Genomic DNA, 20,250 nt, shown 5'->3' on the forward strand with positions numbered 1-20,250 from the left:
TAAATGTTCACTCCATCTCTTCCGCCCCAACCCCAGCTAGAGTACCCCAGTGGACCCGAGATTACAGAGGCTCTGGATCCCAGCCTGGAGGAGGAACAGGCTCTGAAGGCAGCTCTGGAAGAGCAACAGGCGACTCGGGAGGAGAACGAAGGCCTGGAGGCCGAGGAAGAGGAGGAGGAGGATGACTGAATGGAAGAGACTGGTACGCATTGGACTGAAATGGAGTACAAACTGTGTAATAAGTTCACTACATTTTTGTGTTTCAGTGAGAAGGCCTGTACTGAGATATTTTGAAGGTTATGCCAAAGAGTTTTATGATCATGGAAGCATTTTATTTGAGTAAAGTCATTCTGAAACAGAGGGCTGAGTCAAATGATTTATTTTTCTTTGAAACAGTCTAGCATTAACAGAAGAGAGGAGTAAACACATGCCCCAGGGTATCAGAACATTTATCAGAAAACTTTCAAAGTAGGGAGCAGGGTTTGGTTTGGGGACCTGGGTGCAGTATTTGAAGATCATGTCATTACATCCCATGCTTAGTTATGCTACTAGCCTTGATTACAGTACAATTCAAATGCGAACATTGCCTAAGTCCAGTTCAAGAGAAAAATTCCCTCCACATCACAAAAAGAAAACAGGATGAATCAATACTTGTAAGTGTTTAAGTTCTAAAACTAGTAAACCTTGACCAGGATCAAATACCAGCACTAAACTAAACACAATATGTAATAAATTCAGTTACGTAAACATCAGAATACTCCTTTAAAACTGAGGCAGTCAAACATTAAATAATAGATTGCAAAGTGTCAGAACTGTTGAATTAATAATTGTTGGGTCACTTTTAGGCTGTGAACATAACCATTTATATTTCAACTAAAAAATAAACATCAAAATTATTTTTTAGAATGAAAATAACACTTAAGCATCTGTGAGGTCATTGCTGTTTTTTATGCACTACATGACCACAAATCACTAAAATTATAAAATTGAATTATCTTTTTTGGTTCATTTAGAAATAGAACAAAGAATATACAGACATTAACTTCCTTCGGTTTATTCTTACTTTGAACTCCTTTCAAGGCTTCAAATTTGTGGGACACCATCTGCCACAACAATGACCCGATCACTGCAAACTAAACCAAAGTTAGATGATTTGTCTGTAGAGGTGTATACGGACACGAAGCTTTTTGCACAACATGTACAAGAGAGAAACAAACGAGCCACCAAAAACATACTTATTATTACAGTTCCCGTCTCTGGACGCGTCTCTCCTTCAAGAAGATGCCAAGAAAAAGAAACATGAAAAAGGATGAACCAGTAAATAAATAAAAATACAGTAGTGCAAAGAGAAAAAAGTATAACAAAACCTCCGTTTACCTCCACAAGGCCCGCGAGCAAAGCTTACTCCAGCGCAGCCAATCAGATTCATGAGCTCCAAGCTCCATGGCAACTGGTTTTTGTTTGGCTAGTAACAGCGTCGGCAGGCAGCGTTTTAGAAATCAATGGGTTTAGTGTTAGCTCGATGGGTTAACAGTGAACAACTAAATAAACATAATAAAACGTTTCATTAGCACTCAAAACTTGCTTCTTTTATTTTATTTGACCTAAACGCACCGCAGAAATGGAATCTCTCGAAGGAGTGGCGAACGAGCAAGACCAAAGCCAGCTGGCTGCACTGAACTTCAAGGCTTTCCTGCTAAAAAGAAGCACCAAAACAAACCTCAGTCTGTGAGTTTTTCCTCACTTCAATGTCGCTGAAGCTCCAGCCCTTCTCTTTTAAGGCTGCTGCTGGATTGAACTACGAGGCGAACGCTGCATTTTTACCCCAGTTCTTTTTCTTCTTCTTCTAACATTGTCTTGCGAATAAAACAGGTCGAACCGCTTAAGAAACATAACCTAGCTAACTTAGTCTGTTCAGACTTTCTGTGGATACACGCAGCAAGACCTGTGCTCTTGGGCTTTCATTCTCTTCTGCCACTGGACCCACGTCAGCTTGAATGGTTCTTTGCATTGTCAAATGGTTCTTCATACTAGTGTGTTGTATATACCTCTATAGAATCATTTTCGAAAAGGTTCTATGTAGAAACATACAGCTACAACACATTTTCCATCAATCTGAAGAACGATGCCACCATGCCAAGAAATCATTTAAGCATGAGCACCAAAAGGGTTCTTGTATGGTTGCAAGCTTGACATTGTAGTTAACAATATGAGAACCCTATTTGGTGCTATATAGAATCATTTTCAAACCATATAAAACACATATACAACACATTCCCTATCAGTCTGAAAAACCAAAGAACCATTTAAGCATGCAAGTGGTTATTTGAGTGTTCATAGAACCATTGTTTTTACTAAAGAACCCTTGAAGAACCATCTTTTTTAAAAGTGTAGTCATGTATTTCAGTTTTTCCACACTTTAAACTCCAACTTACCTGAAGCTTTCTAAACATCATACTAGGCTACTTGCTTTTCACCTATTTAATGTATTTTTCATCTGTTTATTTCCTTCTTTCTTTCTTTACTATTAATTATGCTTTACTACTATTATGCTGTTTTTCCTTCAGAAAATGCATAAGTAGCCAATGGTAACTTTAACTAACATGTCAGAACTACGCTCACCATCCACTTCAAACTCCTACCTTGTACTTCCTTTCACTGGCCACTTTATGAGGCCCACCTAAATGTATAATTACACTTTGTAGTTGACATACACTTCTACCTCATTCATCCTTGGTCTGTTTCTGACCACAGGACTGCTGCTGACTAGATATATTATTTGGGTGGTGGACCATTCTGAGCGCTTATATGGTATTGGCATGGTAGTGTGTGTGGTGCTGGTACGAGTGGGTTTTTACATGTCAGTGTCACTGCTAGGTTGAGAGTGGTCCACCACCTGAAAATAATGCAACCAAGAACAGCTCTTGTAAACCAAGCATTATGTGTCTCTAACTGTCCACCAGAAAGGTCAGCCATGACCATGAAGTGGCCAGAGAGTGTTTCTAAGGTGACCAGGCCCTTTCACCAAATATCATACTTGCTGTCTTCTTCAGCTATGACCACCTGACTCGTGTGCTCATCAAAGTAATGGATGAGCGCCCAGACAATGCAGCTGATGTGTTTGAAGATCTGAGCCTGGAGGTGAAGCGCAGTCAGCTGCAGGACAGTCAGAGCACCCTGCGCTCCAGCTTGGAGCCTACTGCAGCCCTCACACTGGCCCAACAACAGAAAGGCCTGTTTTCACAGGGGGCAGGGGACGAGCAAGAAGAGGGGCTAGTGAGAAGACTCACTTTTTTTTTGTTTCTACTCATACCTATAAACTACATATACAGTTCATATCACATATGCATCACTGTATCACATATGCAGCAAAATTGGTTGTTTTTAGTGGTTTTCTAAACTGAACATTTCAAACTTTTGAACAGTGGTGCATATTCAGACTGACTGATGTTTTTTTCAATTTCTTCTAGGTAGAAACACCTCTGCCTAATCTAGCCGAGCAGAGTTTCTTCTTCGAGCAAGTCGGGGTGGGTTTGGGCCGGGAGGAGACACAGAGGATCTTTCTGGCCTTGAAACAGCTGGTGGACACACATCCCCTCCAGCGCTGCCGATTCTGGGGCAAGATCCTAGGCGCTGAGACAAATTACATAGTGGCTGAAGTAGAATACAGAGATGGTGCAGAAGAAGAAGAAGAAGAAGGAGGGACTGAGGAGACGCATGAAGATGAAGAGAAAGAAGGAGAGGCTCGAGAGAAGGATGAGGAAGAAGTTGTGGAAGAGGTGGGTTCTTGACCACACCTGTTTCTGACTTCTCAATCATTCAGTTTAATTGTTGTGAACTAATTACCTAATTAAAATATTTAATTAACATAATCTCTCCTTACCCCAAATGTAGACAGGCCAGGGCATGTTTGGTGTCTGAACTTTGCCTCTTTAGTTTTGCACTGGACTTATAAGGCTAAAGGAGCTAACAAGTAATTAAAGCCTATATACATTGTACAAACCGTGTGTCTTGGTCATCACACACTTGCTTCAGACTTTGTTGTTTAGTAATCTCAAACTGATTATAAATCTCTAAGATTTGCATATGAGGTTTCTGAACATTGTTATCTAGGGCTGAGTAATACAACAATATTTATTGTTATATTGCATATTGTGGATAACATCAAACCAGCTGTATGTTTTATTATAAAGACAGAAAATTAGTCCTGTTGAACTGGATTTAGTGCAGCGCTGTAATACAAAAACATTACAGGCAACCAAAAACAAAGATGAGATCCAAAATCAGAAAAAAGCCAATAGACAAGCAGAAGGTCAGAGAACATTAAAAACACAAAGAACAATAAGCAGTAATGCTTAGAATTGCAGAATATAATCTGGCAAGACTTTGCAGAGCCCCTAGCCAAAAAATAAGCTATATATGAGGTGAGCAGTCAGTCATTAAAACTCCCGAGAGAGTGACCTCTGCAGGCAGGGAGGGGAATCTCCAGCCAAGAATGTGACCAGCGCAGATTATGAAACGTCAAAAATCCTAAATTTGATAGTATTTTTTAAATCTGGCACTGCTGTTTCTTTTTGCCTCTTCCAAAATATCCAATGTCAGAACATTAAATAATAAGACATACTGTGTGTTGTGAACATTTCTTTGAAGTATGGTAAAATATTTTTCCACATGCCCACCCCTAATCTATCTTTAAAAAAAGACAGAAGTGATCATCAGATAAAATTCATGCTTTAAGATCACTGCTGCTGTTTTAGCTGAACAACATACCTTTAAGTCCATTTTTATAGACAACAGAGTGTCATACAATGTTAGAAACAACATGAGCAAGTTTATTTGAAATTACTTAACAACCTCTCACAGTGTATAATTCAAGCAGCTACATCTTACTAGTTGGAGGATGTGAGCTTCCATTCCATATGAGTTATCTAGATTATGCTCATAGTGCAAAACTAAAGAAGCCATTTCAGATACCAAACATATCTTTTTTGATCATCTACATTTTTGGTAAGGGTAAAATTGTGCAAATATTTCCCTGAACTTTTGCTTTAAGACATCTCGGCTCAAAAAAAACTCACCCTGCTGTTGTGATGCCATTTATTTTAGGTTGATCCACTCCCAAAGTCGACCTACAAGCCTCCCCCTACAGTGCCCAAAGAGCCTCGTGGTTCTGGTACCAATAAGTTCACTTACTTTGTGTGCCGAGAGCCTGGCCTGCCCTGGGTGCGTCTTCCTGATGTTACCCCTGCTCAGATCACGGTGGCACGGCAGATCCGCAAGCTCTTCACCGGTCGGCTGGATGCCCCCATCATCAGCTACCCGCCGTTTCCAGGCAACGAGGCCAACTACCTGAGAGCTCAAATCGCTCGCATCTCAGCTGGCACTCAGGTCAGTCCACTGGGCTTCTACCAGTTTGATGAAGAGGAAGGAGAAGAAGAGGAGGGAGGGCGAGACAGCTTTGTTGAAAACCCCAACTTCGAGGGCATCCCTGTGCAGGAAATGGCTGAGTCACTGTCTGCGTGGGTCCACCATGTCCAGCACATCAACAAACAGGTAACTCACACAGGGAAGAAAATCTGAAAGGTATTTAATTGACCCTCATAGACAGCGGAACCAAATCTTTGTCCTGGAGATCTACCACTCTGGTGAGTTCACATCCAGCACACCTGGCTCTAATATTCAGCTACTCCTGAAGGCCTTCGTTACTTGGATCAGCTGTAGAAGATTGGAGTTGGAGCTAAACTCTATAGGGTGGTAGATCTCTAGGACCAGGACTGGGCACCCCTCTTCCTAGATCTTTTTTAATAGCATTGAAACACCTCTTCATTCATTTTGTGTAATTATTTGTTACTTGCAGTTCACTGAAACCATTAGAGTAATTCTACTGAAAGTGTGGATTCAAAACTTTTATCCATACTAATGATGTACAACTCCACTGTATAATATCATTACATCACTGTATGATATTTAAATAAACAGAAAAAAGTGAACCAGTATTTTTGATTAATTCTCCCCCCTCCTGTGTGTGTGTGTGTGTGTGTGTCAGGGTCGTTGTGTGTGGGTCAACCTGGCTGAAAAGACTGAGGAGGACTTTGAAGAAGAAGCTGAAGAAGAAGAGAAGGAGGAACAGCCAGATGAACCCGAGCCTGAGGTTGGGCCTCCGCTTCTTACGCCACTGTCTGAGGACGCAGGTCAGTTGATGTCCCGGCAGAGGGTCCACAAAGGGCTAGTGCTACTGTTCTTTCTCTTTGAGATCTGCTGTCCTGCTGAGCTTGGTTTTATTGCAGAAAGAATACACCTAATTTAACCAGTTAAAGCCTTTAAGGATCACAGGCAGCTGTGTTAGATTAGCACGGGAACTCAGTTCTGCAGGACAGAGATTCAGAGGTTAGGCGAGCTTGAATACGTTTACAACCACAGAAAAAAACACCAGATTTAATTGATGAAGCAAGTTCCATGTGACATTTGAGTCAGGTTGGTTGAGGAAAAAAGATAATGCCTTTAGAAGAGTATTTCACTCAGAACATTGTTAATAATGAATAAAAGTGTGTGGGGGCCAGTGATGGTAATATCAAGTGTATATATAGCAAATGATACTATGCTAACTGGTCCTCACTTGCTTTCATTAATTGTTAGCCATGTTGGCCTTTTGGATGAAAAGGGATTGATTTTTCACATTGTCTGCACAATTAAGGCATTAAGATGCAAACAAAGTCACTCTGAGTGGTTCGTTCTGAAATGTGCCATTGTAGAGATGTTTGCCATGTTAGCATTGTTCACAGCCCTGCCAATAGGAATATCCAAAGTGTTTAATAATAAGATTTTCAGTTTTAACTGCTATTTTGTCACTATGAACTGTAAATAAATCAGTGTCTGTCTTCTCTACAATGCAGCATTTCGCATTCCTACTATACTGTGTAATTACATCTCAATGATAATGATTTTTTTTTTTAATGGAGGAATTAAAACACTATGACAGTTCTTGTATATGACGTGAATCTGTTACTGTATTTCAGAGATTAAGAACACTCCTCCTTGGAGCATAAGATTATCTTCTCACCTAATCCCTCAGTATGCTGTTGCTTATGCGCGCTCCAACCTGTGGCCTGGAGCCCATGCCTACGCCTGCGGCAGGTAAGACCTCTTTTTACAAGAGCCCTCATCTTAACAATTTCAAACATCCACACTGTTAGGGATTTGGCGATTAAACAATGACAATTATGATCGAAAAATGTTTTTTTTTAAAGCGATAATGCACATTTAAGATATTTTCACTGATAATAATGCTCAATTTAATGTCACAGTATGCTTTTCTGAGCATATCATGGATGTCATCAGTACTTAAAGAACACTGAGTGACTATGTTTCATTGAAAATTGAGCATATCACCCACCCTACTTTCTATTGATCAACAGGAAGTTTGAGAACATATACATTGGCTGGGGGCTGAAGTTCTTGGGGGAACCATACACTCCTCCTCTTCCGCCCCAACCCCAGCTAGAGTACCCCAGTGGACCTGAGATTACAGAGGCTCTGGATCCCAGCCTGGAGGAGGAACAGGCTCTGAAGGCAGCTTTGGAAGAGCAACAGGCGGCTCAGGAGGAGAACGAAGGCCTGGAGGCCGAGGAAGAGGAGGAGGAGGAGGATGACTGAATGGAAGAGACTGGTACGCATTGGACTGAAATGGAGTACAAGTTGTGTAATAAGTTCACTACATTTTTGTGTTTCAGTGAGAAGGCCTGTACTGAGATATTTTGATGGTTATGTCAAAGAGTTTTATGATCATGGAAGCATTTTATTTGAGTAAAGTCATTCTGAAACAGAGGGCTGAGTCAAATGATTTATTTACCTTTGAAACAGTCTAGCATTAACAGAAGAGAGGAGTAAACACATGCCCCAGGGTATCAGAACATTTATCAGAAAACTTTCAAAGCAGGGAGCAGGGTTTGCTTTGGGGACCTGGGTGCAATATTTGAAGATCATCATGCCATTACATTCCAAGCTCAATTATGCTGCTAGCCTTGATTACAGTACAATTCCAATGCAAACACTGCCTCAGTCCAGTTCATGAGGAAGGTTCCCTCCACATCACAAAAAGAAAACAGGAATGAATCAATACTTCTAAGTGTTTAAGTTCTAAAACTTGCAAACCTTGACCAACTAAACATGATGTGTAATAGAGTCAAATAACTCAGTTACGTAAACATCTGAATACTCCTTTGAAGCTGAGACAATCAAAACATTAAATAATAGATTGCAAAGTAAAGATTGCAAATGTTGAATAAATAAAGATCAGTTTTGGTCACTTCTAGGCTATGAACATAACTCTGTTCCCTGTTTTTGGCATTATTAGCCAACCTCTAATTAACAGACCAACAAATAAATAAAATGAATTGCACAAAACTAGCATAACATCTGTTTAAAGAAGTTTGTTCGACTTCAAAAAACTTCAGTTCTCAAAAATGCTATGAACTATAAAGAGCTTACCCACATCCTTCGTTCACAGTCTGCAGACAGAGAAGTACATTATGACCTTTGTGGAATGTGTCCTAAAACAACTTACACCAGTGTTAATTCTTTAATTTGACTGTAATCCTGTAGAAGTGTTGATCACTAATATAGTTGTTTGTACTGATTCTTTAAATTTACGAATAAAATTAAATGAAAGCCAATTTCCTCAACAGAGGAAAAGAGGAAAACGGCAATTAGTGCCATTTCAGTTTTTGGCAGGAAAACAAAAAAAGGTACAAAATTGTACAGGTTCATTTACATATTTCACATTAATCAGTGGTAAATGTTATGCAGAAGTAGTAGTATTGGGAAGTAAATTTAGAGAAATTATAAAGGAGATAAGCATTTATACAATAAATATGAACCAGTGCTATTCTACACAACTTCACAGTGTTCTTTGCAATTAAAGACCTTTGCATTGACAACCAGATCTGAAGTGTAAAGAGAAACAATCGGGCAACTGTAACTTTCATTAGAACAAATGAAACAAACCAAAGGCTGAGAGGAATATCATAAGGTTGAGTGCATGTGCATAGGAAATCATGAGATGAAGCCAATGATGGGCACCGTGGCTTTATAGAATATTAGCGGAGGTCGTTCTCGTCTTCCTGAATGGTCTTTTTAATTCTCAGTAACATGCTGGTCTGCCACTGGTCCAGCCTTGTGATGGAGTCAAACTCCTTCACCTAAAGTGGGGCAAGATAATTGTGTTTTTTCATTAGCAATATTCTGGTCATAACTTTTAATTATGTGATATTCTAGGGGCGATCCAGAGGAGCAGTGAATTAACAAACAATAGGAGTTTCCATCAATATAAACCCAAAGTATTCAGACTTTTTTCCCTTTTTAAACAGACAGAAACGTCTGTTGTTTGCGTACTGTCATTCTTGAGCTACCTGCCTCCAAAAATTGAAAAACATACTGTATTGTGTACTTACAGCATCTGTAAACGCATCAACATCCTGCTCCTCATATGCATTAAGAAGTTTCTGTGAAACAGAGTAATGTGAAAAAGCTTAATCACATGTTTACTTATGGAATAATCACACTTTCAATTCATAGTGGCCTCAGAGCACACATTTAAAGCTAAGAAACATTTTTCAGTATTTCATATTATAATTTGTGTAACAATACGATCATGTAAGTATCAGGTTGTGATTTAAAGGGCCCATATTCTAAACTTTTTTCATGTATTCCACTTATAACGTTTGGATAGGTTGATTTACCAAAACAGTCCTATTAATTTGACCATTTTACAACCTTTCTTTAGAATTAAACATTCTGTTTTTGTTAGTGTGCCTCGATGTACGTAAATTACCTCTGCTCTGACTAGCTGCTCTGTATTGTGTCTCATTCAAACAGAAACCCAGACTGGAGCACTCCATATAACTTCAGTGTGAATGGGTGGAGATAAATTGCTGTAGGCTAAATATTGGATGTATGTAAAAGTGTTCGTTTTTTTTATGACATTCCAAACAGTGAATTCAAAGCCGTCTGTTTTTGCAGTTTAGTTTGTTTATATGTACTGGGGAGTGAACAATGTGTTGTAAAACTTTAACTAAGCTGATGAAAAATTGTTTTGCCATGATACAGGCCCATTAAGCAATATCGATCCAAGAAAATTACATTATGATTTATCTGCGTACTAACCTTAACAAGTTTGCACTCCCTGGCATCCGAGAAGGCAGGAAACATTTCCTCATATCTCTGCACGGCCAACTAGATGATAAATGATGAATAAAACAATGAGAGAGTTACACCGTTATAAATGTGTCTGTGAAGTTGCTGACAACATTGTTAATAAGAATAATAATCACCTTGGCATTCAGCATATCTACACAGAAGTGACATAGCGCTGCCTTGAAGAAGTGATCCTTAGCTCCATACTTCAGCAAGGTGTTATCCATGGAGTACGTTCCAATCTGAACACATTCACAAGTTGGAGTTTAGAACTACTGAGTGAGGTTACTTGCACTGAAATGACAAAAGGAGCTGATTATTATTTGTTTATGATGTTTTCTGAATACTGAAGTAATCACCTGCTCATATATTTCAATAGCTTTCTGGTACTGTTCCAGCTGCGCAGCATATGTGGCCACTTTAAGAAGGCACTTGTTGGCTGAACTACAGCGAGAAAGAAAATGATTACATCAACATTTTCTAGTTAAAAGGAGTTAGACAGTTTGTATCCCTTACATTAGTTAACTATTACTACAGTTTCACGATAATTTATTGTGCGTATCTTTAAAAATAACTTTTTTTAATGATAAAGGTAAAATCTTCCACAATTTGAGGCCAGAAAGCAACAAAAATAAATTTTGCAATTTCATTTGGAGGTGATTCACACTGATTATTGATTTTGTTGTTTGTTGATTTTGTCGCTCATTTACACTGATGGGAAATTTATGGAATAAATATGGAATTTTAAATCTGATCAAAACTTATTGCTTCTGAGTGCACTAAATTATCAATTGCTCAATTGCTATGAAGAACTCAATTCAACAGTGGTATTTGAATATACCAAGAAGTAAACAGATATAAATTCTTTGAGTCCCTAAATCCTCAGTCATCCCTGTTACTGTAATTGTCTTTTAAAAAAATCATTACAGACATAAAATTAGGATAACTCACTATAAACTGCACCTTTTGATCTGATGAAGAGGATGGTGAAATTTAAAACTAGCTACCTGCCATAATTTTGTCCAAATTTCCTCAATATGAATAGGATTGTCAGGTTAAACACATCAACTCTGTTACTTTAATTTAACATGGACGAAGTTTTAACTCATCACATTCCCCTGACATACAATAACAAAATATTCTATGTTCATGAACAGATGGGCTCCATTTAATCAAGGAGCTTTCAACACAAGTGAAATAATGGCTGACCACCCTTAACCTAACCCTTGTTCCCATCAGCACTGTTGCCAACCTATAGGTATCAAGCCTGACAATTTCAAAATGTTTAGGCACACATACCTGGTAGACTCCTCGCCTTTGTAATAATCTGCGGCCTGCTCGTAATGGGCGACTGCCTATAAACATCAAAAAACAAAAAACTGAATAAAGGAGAATATCCACAGAGATACTGTCATTAGATAAGCAGCCACTGTATTTAAATGTAATGGATCACAAAGCAATGTTTCATATAAACAGAGGCAGGCCCTACTGGCCATCTGTTGTACCACTTAGATAACTAACAAGAGCTTTCACAGTAAAGTATAGATCTCACTCACTTTATCAATGTCCACCAAGTCAGATTCATAGATCTCAGCTATGGAGATGTGGTGTTTTGCTGCAATGGTGAAACGTCCCTGTGAAAACAGATAAGAAGTGCGTCAGACCACAGCAAGATAAACAGTGACCACATTGTTGTCTTTCCTTACTGAAGATACTATATGTGCCATTATGTGTTAATTACCAGTAAAAATCATGAGATGATAGAACATTATTTTCTCACCATATCTGTGTAAATATCAATGGCCCTGCTGAGACACTTGATGGCCTCTGAGGAAATACACAAAGTGGAAACATTAAAATAGAGAAAGGTATTTATATAAAAGTATTGTACTGCTCACAGAGACAATCATTACAATTACTACAGTGTAGAAAATTAAAACACACTACCTTGAGGATCTGCTTTTTTGTAAGCATTGCCAGCATCGATAAAGTTAACGGCAGCATCGTGTTTGCTCTGTATTTGCAATCGCAGCTTGGCTGCTTTGCAGAATGCATCTCCAGCGGCTGAAAGAAAGTTACCAGGCAATAAGGCAAGGACTAAGTTTTGGAAAGGAAACTTCTTATTCACCAAGCTCTCATCTGAATATTCTGTTCCACCTTAAAGGGGAATTCCAACGATTTTTCAAAGGTTCTGTATAATTCAGTAGTTGAGATGTGAACAGTCATTCAGAGTTGTGTGATGTGTAATGACTCATTGTAGAGAAACTTACAGACACAGATTTCTTTACAGTGGTGCTGATAGGAACGAGGCATCTACAATGCAAATATAGCCATTTTATTTACTTTCCAAAACCACCAATAAACCTAAATGTTTCTTCTGAGTTTTTAATGTAAAACCGATTATGGAAAAACAATCATCAATCTAGGTTTCTTTGGGGACTATTTTGCCATAGACTACCCTTCATGTATCCCTCCACCATGAATGGATTAAAATAAATTGATTAAAATGTTTTAGACCAAAACCACTACATCTACTATAAAACAATGTCTCAGGCATCACACAGTGTATTCATAACCATTTCAAGTACTTTCTGTGAGGGAGCTTTTAGACGCATTACTCTTCTCAGACGTCTGGTTCCTATCACCACCACTGTAAACAATTCTGACTTTCAAGTTTCTCTAGAACAATGCAATGATTTTGTTGGCATGTTAACTACTTAATTAGAAAATTCTGAAAACCCTTTAGACTTTCCCTTTGAATTGTGCAAGAGTTACCTTTTGAAGTCTGTACCATTTAAGGTGGAAGTTCGAAATTCGAAAAAGAAGCTGGCGAATAGGAAGATAATTTCAGTTTTGTCCGGTAAAAAGAGATTCGTTTTATGAGGGTGAATCATTTCTGACATACCACTCCAGTTCTTTGCCATCTTGAACATGTTAGCAGCTCGTGCGTACATGTCACAGGCCTCCTCTGCTTTAGAGGAGCTCCTAGATTTAAAAAAGTGGTGTTGATTCATTTAATATGCCCTTACTGTGCATGAACATCCTGAACTGACCACAAAGCCATGCACTAATGTAGTATCCTGATCATGACTGTTTGTCCTACTGCAAAGGTTGTAATTACATGTTTATTATGTGATTATTTAACAGATCTACCAATGTATTGTAAAAGACCACACTCTTAAAAAAGATGGCTCTATCAATGATTCTTCAGAAAAGGTAATGGTTCTATTTCCAACCATGAGTCCTATATAGAACAATTTCATGCCTAAATGGTTCTTTGCATAGTGAACTTGTTCTTCAGATTGAATGAGAATATGTTGTATATGGTTCTATACAAAACTTTAAGAAATGGTCCTATTTAGTGCCCAAAAAGGTTCCATACAGAACCATTTCACGTTTAATGAATGGTTCTTCAGATTGATGGTTGTATGTGGTTCACACAGAACCTTTTTAGTGCTATAGAGAACCATTTCATCATGCCAAGAGCTATTTAAGCATATTATGGTGCAATATAGAACCTCTTTGTAAATCTGATCAATCTGAAGAACGTCAACATTTTAAAAAATAAACAAAACATTGTCCATCAATCTGAAGAACCATGTCAACATGCAAAGAACACTTTAAGCATGAAATGGTTCTCTACAGAACTTATGTTTCTAAGTAGAACCACTGCCTTCACTAAAGAACGCTTTACAGCTGGCCACAGGGACATGGGCTACTTTGAACCAAACCAGTGGCCAACTACTCACCCAAAAAACGTTCCGAAGAATGAGCCTGACGTTCTCATTTTCTTGTCAGCTTCAGCCATTAAAGCCATGGCTTCCTTCTCCTTTCCAGAATAGTCCATGTTACGTGTCTGATCTGTTACCGTTTTTAAGCTAAATGTACCCGGCTAAAGCTACTGCGCAGCGCGCTTCACATCAACTGCATCTGCTTTGTTTTTATGGACACAAGCAGGAAGGGCACTTGGCCGACGCCACAGTCCTAGGGACCGTCGCAAAAGAGCACGTCTACTTAGCGATATGTTCCGAATATCAGTTAAGATCTGAGGATGCATTCAAGGAAATCTCTTCTTTACGTGTGGAGCAGTAGCTCGGATTTTATTAACTTGTTTCCAGTGCTCATTAACAGCATTAGGAACACTACACACGGCTTCTACGATTTAACCATTTTGGGGTATTCTCCGTTTTTATCGCAGATCTTAATTTATACTCCGGTCCTAACAGCCGCCGCGCAAAGCGTTTCCAGTGTAGAGGTCGTAAACGTGAAAAGAGGCCGTTTAGGACTTCTGCGATGTTGTAAAGGTATTATTTATTTTAATGCTCGTTATTTTTGGTGTTAGTAATGTGATTGCATCCAAATGTAACCTGCCTGTGCTGCGATTTGATGCGAGGACGAGTGCTCTTTGTGACCATGGCATGCAAGGTATTACGTGAATGAGATGTTGCTGACCATTACGGCCCGGAAGAACATTCATGTGAACTGAACTGAATTGCGATAAAATATGTTTTTAAATAATGTTTCCACATTTTAAAGAATGTTTTCTGCATCATTTAGTTAATTACGTGATAATTACCATTCCTGTTGTGTTTTCGTGTCAGAACGTTTGGAAAAATAAATGTGGATACTAAGACTGTAAATACACACTAATGTTTCTTAACCCAGTTCTTGGGGCCTCCACATCCCAGATCCCAACACATTTGGTTAGAGCAAAAATATGGAACTGTCTGGGCCACGAGGACTGTGTAGAGAAACACTGTTATACATGATTTTTTTCTTTCTTCTGGTAGACCACAGTTCGAAGCCACACACATGGAATTCCCAGTTCGAAGGCGGCCTGGTAATCTAGGCACTCCAAACCTGAGGAGAAGGATGGATCGTATGTTACCTTTTTCTGAGCGCCGCACGTCCAAAGTGTGGGACCACTACACCCAACTTAGTATGTACAGAGTTGAATGTAACCACTGCAAGAGGCAGCTGTCTTTTCACAACAGCACCACCTCAATGAGGGAACACCTGGGACGCAAACACAGCATTCGCGATGGAGCGGTTCCCCCTCCCAACACAGCGGATGTCCATAATCCCTCAGCATTACATCAACAAATGGTTCAGTCCAATTTACTTAATAGCAGATTTGCCACATCCGGTGCTGCAGCCGATGCTTCAGGAGGTGCATTTCAGCCGATAGTGCCTGTTGTTGTTAAAGAGGAGCATCATGAGCAACTATCAGCTGAGGGAGGTGAAACAAAACATGCTTGCTCCACATATCCCCCTAGTTCTGCTGGAGGAGGTGGCACGTCAAATGCTAACGCCATCCCCAACCAAGACATGGACATAACATATGGATTTTCTACAGATGAGATCAACAGCACACTCATCAGCAGTGGAGGCAGCAACAACAACAGTGGCACAAGGGGTTGCAGTGACAAACGGGCCGGGGTCTTAACAGATCTGATCCTGGAGATGGTGTTTAGAGACCTCCAGCCTCTATCAGTGGTTGAAGAGAGAGGATTCAGACTGTTGCTTAGCTGCCTTGAGCCTAATTATCCAGTGCCCTCACCTTCCTTGCTTGGCAGCCTTCTGTGGCATCGCTATCATATTCTCAAACAATGCCTTCAGCGCCATCTTCAAACGGGCCTTGCTCCTCGCTGTCTGGCCCTCTGCACTGAACACTGGCGATCTGTAGAAGGCTGTGGGGTTGAAGGTAGTGGTCAGTCCTACCTCACTGTCAGCGCACATTTTGTTGACTCCAACTGGCGCCTGGCCCGCTGTGTTCTAGAGACTCGGCCAATACCAGAATTCAAAGGAAACACCGCTGAGCGCGGCCTTGATAAATTTGCAAATATCTTAAAAGCAGTTCTTTCAGAATTCAACCTTCCTGAGAATTATGTGTTTTGTGTTGTTCATGACACATCCTGGGGTGCTGAGGGCAGGAGGCAGAGCAACTTAACACTCGATCAGGAATATCCACAGGAATTTCCTGGACCCAGTCATGCTCCTGTTCTGTCCATTACAGAGGGCTGGGAACCAGTTCTTTGTGCAGGGGAGGCTCTCAAACTATGCGTCCAAGAAGGACTTTATGTAGAGACTGTGAGACAGGCGCTTGCAGATGCCCGTGGGATTGTACTACACTTCCAGCATGACATGAATGCTGCAGCAGCTCTGAATCAGAAAGCTGAGGCTGCCAACAAAGGTGCAGCACGGCTGGTCCTGGACGACCCAGGCCGCTGGGCCACAGCCATTGACATGTGCGAGAGCCTACTGGAGCTCAAGTGGGTGGTAAGCTCAGTTCTGGAAGAGCAAAAGGCAGCATCTAACTTGGCTGACCATCAGTGGCGTTTGTTACATGAATTGGTGCCGGTGCTAAGGACTGTGCGCATCGCAGCATCCTTCCTTAGTGAGGACATCAATGCCGCAATTTCTGCCTTGATGCCATGCCTCCAAGGAGTGTCCCGACTTCTGGGGCAGAACATGGCTGAATGCAGTTGCCCTGTGGTTAGAGGAGTCATGGAAAGGATCCGTGCTGGGATGGAGAAGCGCTGGAGGCTGAGTGACGAGGAAGCTCTGCTTGAAAGTCCTGCTGTCTTATCCTCATTCTTGGACCCAAGATTCAAAGAGATGCGATTCCTCAGTCCACATGCCCGCAGCAAGCTGCATGACAAGGTGAAAGAACTGTTGTCTGTTCAGGCTTATACAGACGATGCGGAGGTGGACCAAGAAATAGACAGAGGCTCGCAAGTCAGAAGAAATGAAGCAGAAGGGGAAGCTGCAGTTTTGGGACTGGATGACACATTGCCTATCCCCACAGTGGCATCCTTGGATTCACCTGAGTCATGCGCCTCAGGAGAGGAAGGTGACAGCATTGAGCTGCAGCAGAACGAGAACTTTGCAACCGTCTCATCTCCAGAGCAGGTCAACGAGAACGTGCTTGTGGGTTCACCTTCCAAAGCCACCAGTGGCCGTAAAAGAACAGCCAGTGTGGCTGGACTAACATCGCCACTGAGAAGTGACCGGCAGCTCACTGCCCGAATGCGAATGAGTCCTTTTCCTCAAACCATGTATGATATTCTTCTAGGGGAGGATCCAACTGAACGGATGCCTGAGATCCACCAACAGCTGGAGAATTATATAGCAGAACCGCTGTGCAAACGCAGCCTGTCGCCTCTCCACTGGTGGCGCAACAAGGAGCACCGCTTCCCAGCTGTGGCCCGACTTGCGCGAAAATATCTCGCAATTCCAGCTACTGCTATCCCTGCCGACCGGGCTTTTGCCCCAAGGGAATCTGCTTTGGCCCACAGGAGAGCCATGCTCGGGCCTAAGCATCTTGACCATGTCTTGTTTCTTCATCAGAACTGTGATTACGTGGAACAGCTCAAAGGTGGGCCTTCAGGGCATCGAGACAGTGACCATAACAGTAGTGTCAGTGGGAACCAAAGTAGAGAGAGCCTCTATCAGACTTTAGTGTCATATGACAATAAGGTTTGAGTGACAAGAGCTGTGAGGACTATGTATGGACGCATTACTCTTATGCACAAATCTATTATGACAGTTAAACATCTCGAATGTAAGAAGCTCATATTTGAATGGGACACTTTCACAGTCTTATTTTTCAACGTATCAAAATAAGCTCCTTGGGGTCTGTGATTAAAAAACCCTGACTAGTCGATACGGATTCATGTAATATTTACAGGTTTTGAATTCAACAGTTGTGCAGCTATTTAAGATTATATTTACAGTGACCACAGAAATGTCATGACTAGCTTAAAACAACAATTCCTATTCCGTATAAGGAAATTACTACACTATCTTTTTGTAGTGTTTGGGCTCTAGGAGTTCTGGAGAATGGTTTGATCTTTGTCTTGTAATTCTAATGTGTTTACTGTTATGCATAATGGATAATTTTATGTGCCCGTTAGATATTGCTTATATGGTACGTGTGGAGTTACAGCGTAAAATATACTGTTACTTAAAAGTTATTGTCTCTCAATTGCATATGTGATAATGACAGATAAGGTATTGCCAAGTCCATGCATGCATTTCAGCAGTTATTGTTTCCTCCATGTACGTGGTAATCATAAAAAGTGACATGTTCTGTAACTTGTGACATCAAGTATTGGTTATCTTCCCTCAATGTGACAGTAGATTTTAAACTGTAATCCATGAACTGCATGTCAAATTAAAATGTTGTATGGAAAAGTGGAAGAGAAAGCATTACTGTGAAGCTAGCCAAGCAAGTTAGTCTAAGAGGTGATTTTATTTCACACAAAATCTAAATACAACTGTATTTTTCCTCATACTGTTAAACCATTGATAAACAACAGCCTATTTATCATCTGTAAAAGAAGATATTAAGGTCCAGCAAGTAATGTGAATTCTCTGGATTTCAGTTCAGATGCAAAAAAATGTTATTAATAGGTCACGGCTGTTCCAAAAATTTTCCAAATTATTTCTTTAGGTTTTAAATATACCTCATGTCAAAGTGTAAACAGTGTAATCAAAAATTGCAGCTAAAACATGCGGAAAAGAGAGAAAATCTACAACATGAATACACATCTACTAATTCCCCTAAAATGTGGCAAGGCATACTGTCCGTGAATTACAGTATTTCATAAAGGAGAGTCCCTCTGTCAATACAAAAGTATAAGGTGCCAAAAATGCTAAATAATATGTCAAAAAGTAGAAAGAACTTGGTATAAAACAACTGTGGTATTAAACAGGAATATGTTTCTTGATGCCTGAACAAGAACATACACCAATCAGGCATAACATTATTACCACCTCCTTGTTTCTATGCTCATTGTCCATTTTATCAGCTCCACTTACTATATAGGTGCGTTCTACAATTACAGACTATAGTCCATCTGTTTCTCTGCATACTTTGTTAGCCCCCTGAGTGACACTGATGTGGTGGTTTGTTGGTGTGTCTTGTGCTGGTACGAGTGGATCAGACACAGCAGTGCTGCTGGAGTTTTAAAAACACCTCAGTGTCACTGCTGGACTGAGAATATTCCATTAACCAAAAATATCCAGCCAATAGCGTCCTGTGGCCAGTGCCCTGTGACCAACAATGAAGGACTAGAGGATGATTAGCTCATACTGTACAGCAAGAGATGAGCTATCGTCTACATCTACAGCGTGGATCAACAACGCAGGTGCGTCTAACAGAGTGGACAGTGAGTGAACAGTGTTCAAAAACTCCAGCAGCACTGCTGTGTCTGATCCACTCCTACCAGCACAACACACACTAACACACCACCACCTCGTCAGTGTTACTGCAGTGCTGAGAATGATCCACCACCCAAATAGTATTTGCTCTGTGAGGGTGGAGCTGATAAAATAACCAATGAGCGTAAAAACAAGGAGATTGTCAAGAATGTTACGCCTGATCGGTGTATCAAGAACTTGGAACATGAACGTAAATGAACATACTTCTATTAGAGATGTCACTGACACGACTGGCTCCAGTTACACAGGGTCGGATCTTTGTCAAATCCTTAAACTCACTTCGGATGTCTGGGGGACTTCATTTAACGTCTGGCCTGTCCTCCTCTTGGTCTTGGCCGACCACCCACAGTGGATTATTCTTTTTCCTGATGCCGGTGGGTCTTCATATGAGTGCTGTGGCTCTTTACATTAAGAAAATCCCTGAATCTTTGCAACATAAACAAAGGACTTATAAAGCCATTTAAGACCAACTTACTATGACAAAATTTTGCCTTTTACACATTAAAGTTACACAGTATTTCCTGAAGTATTCTTGTTCTGCATATTGTGGCGTTTTCCCTGATTACTTATTAAGCTAAATTAAATAAGCTAATTAAAAACCTTTGCTGAGCTGGCATGGAAAACACTGCAGAAAGCAGAGTAGCAGCACTCTAGAGCTGAAACTCAAATGGCTTCCTACTCTGGATACAGTGTATTACAGCTGTATACAAAAGTTCAAACATCCCCAGTCAAATGTTTTGTTAATTTTCAGTGTGAAAATAAATGAACACATCTTCTACAGGGAACAAAATGTTAAATTTAGCAAATAAACAGTATTTGTGCATCAAAATGTGC

At 40.3% G+C, this 20,250-nt stretch overlaps 3 protein-coding genes across 4 annotated transcripts; 2 read left to right on the top strand and 1 right to left on the bottom strand.

Moving 5' to 3' along the window:
- Nucleotides 1-1,492: 1,492 nt before the first annotated feature.
- On the top strand, nucleotides 1,493-7,808 carry rsph4a (radial spoke head component 4A). Its single transcript, XM_036579894.1, has 7 exons — nucleotides 1,493-1,728; nucleotides 3,054-3,276; nucleotides 3,471-3,779; nucleotides 5,107-5,553; nucleotides 6,047-6,191; nucleotides 7,017-7,134; nucleotides 7,416-7,808. The coding sequence occupies exons 1-7, from the start codon at nucleotides 1,622-1,624 to the stop codon at nucleotides 7,651-7,653; spliced, it is 1,587 nt and encodes a 528-aa protein (XP_036435787.1). The 5' UTR covers nucleotides 1,493-1,621; the 3' UTR covers nucleotides 7,654-7,808.
- Nucleotides 7,809-7,827: 19 nt separating this feature from the next.
- On the bottom strand, nucleotides 7,828-14,163 carry napaa (N-ethylmaleimide-sensitive factor attachment protein, alpha a). Its single transcript, XM_036579895.1, has 11 exons — nucleotides 13,941-14,163; nucleotides 13,097-13,176; nucleotides 12,139-12,255; nucleotides 11,972-12,018; nucleotides 11,748-11,825; nucleotides 11,491-11,546; nucleotides 10,551-10,635; nucleotides 10,329-10,433; nucleotides 10,162-10,230; nucleotides 9,450-9,500; nucleotides 7,828-9,197 (listed from the first exon to the last, which is right to left on the bottom strand). Exons 1-11 carry the CDS (start codon nucleotides 14,036-14,038, stop codon nucleotides 9,096-9,098), a joined length of 888 nt encoding a protein of 295 aa, XP_036435788.1. The 5' UTR covers nucleotides 14,039-14,163; the 3' UTR covers nucleotides 7,828-9,095.
- A 129-nt stretch (nucleotides 14,164-14,292) lies between these two features.
- Nucleotides 14,293-18,390, top strand: si:dkeyp-117b8.4 (zinc finger BED domain-containing protein 1). Of its 2 annotated transcripts, none has more exons than XM_036579893.1 (2): nucleotides 14,293-14,616; nucleotides 14,982-18,390. In XM_036579893.1, exon 2 carries the CDS (start codon nucleotides 15,004-15,006, stop codon nucleotides 17,674-17,676), a length of 2,673 nt encoding a protein of 890 aa, XP_036435786.1. In that variant the 5' UTR covers nucleotides 14,293-14,616; nucleotides 14,982-15,003; the 3' UTR covers nucleotides 17,677-18,390. The 2 variants fall into 2 exon arrangements, with proteins under 2 accessions (XP_036435786.1, XP_036435784.1); XM_036579891.1 differs by having other exon boundaries at nucleotides 14,293-14,495.
- Nucleotides 18,391-20,250: the final 1,860 nt, after the last annotated feature.

Source organism: Colossoma macropomum, unplaced genomic scaffold, assembly GCF_904425465.1.
Source record: "Colossoma macropomum unplaced genomic scaffold, Colossoma_macropomum, whole genome shotgun sequence".
NCBI lineage: Eukaryota > Metazoa > Chordata > Actinopteri > Characiformes > Serrasalmidae > Colossoma > Colossoma macropomum.

What these genes read in the sequence shown, in the direction of transcription:
- si:dkeyp-117b8.4 (XM_036579893.1), top strand. Translation starts at nt 15,004, where the DNA reads ATGGAATTCCCAGTTCGAAGGCGGCCTGGTAATCTAGGCACTCCAAAC.
- rsph4a (XM_036579894.1), top strand. Translation starts at nt 1,622, where the DNA reads ATGGAATCTCTCGAAGGAGTGGCGAACGAGCAAGACCAAAGCCAGCTG. An exon ending in ACCAAAACAAACCTCAGTCT is followed by an intron (nt 1,729 to 3,053) that starts GTGAGTTTTTCC and finishes TGTCTTCTTCAG; the next exon opens with CTATGACCACCTGACTCGTG. An exon ending in ACGAGCAAGAAGAGGGGCTA is followed by an intron (nt 3,277 to 3,470) that starts GTGAGAAGACTC and finishes AATTTCTTCTAG; the next exon opens with GTAGAAACACCTCTGCCTAA.
- napaa (XM_036579895.1), bottom strand. Translation starts at nt 14,038, where the DNA reads ATGGACTATTCTGGAAAGGAGAAGGAAGCCATGGCTTTAATGGCTGAA. An exon ending in AAAGGCGAGGAGTCTACCAG is followed by an intron (nt 10,636 to 11,490) that starts GTATGTGTGCCT and finishes TTCTCGCTGTAG; the next exon opens with TTCAGCCAACAAGTGCCTTC. An exon ending in TTGATGCGTTTACAGATGCT is followed by an intron (nt 9,198 to 9,449) that starts GTAAGTACACAA and finishes GCCCCACTTTAG; the next exon opens with GTGAAGGAGTTTGACTCCAT.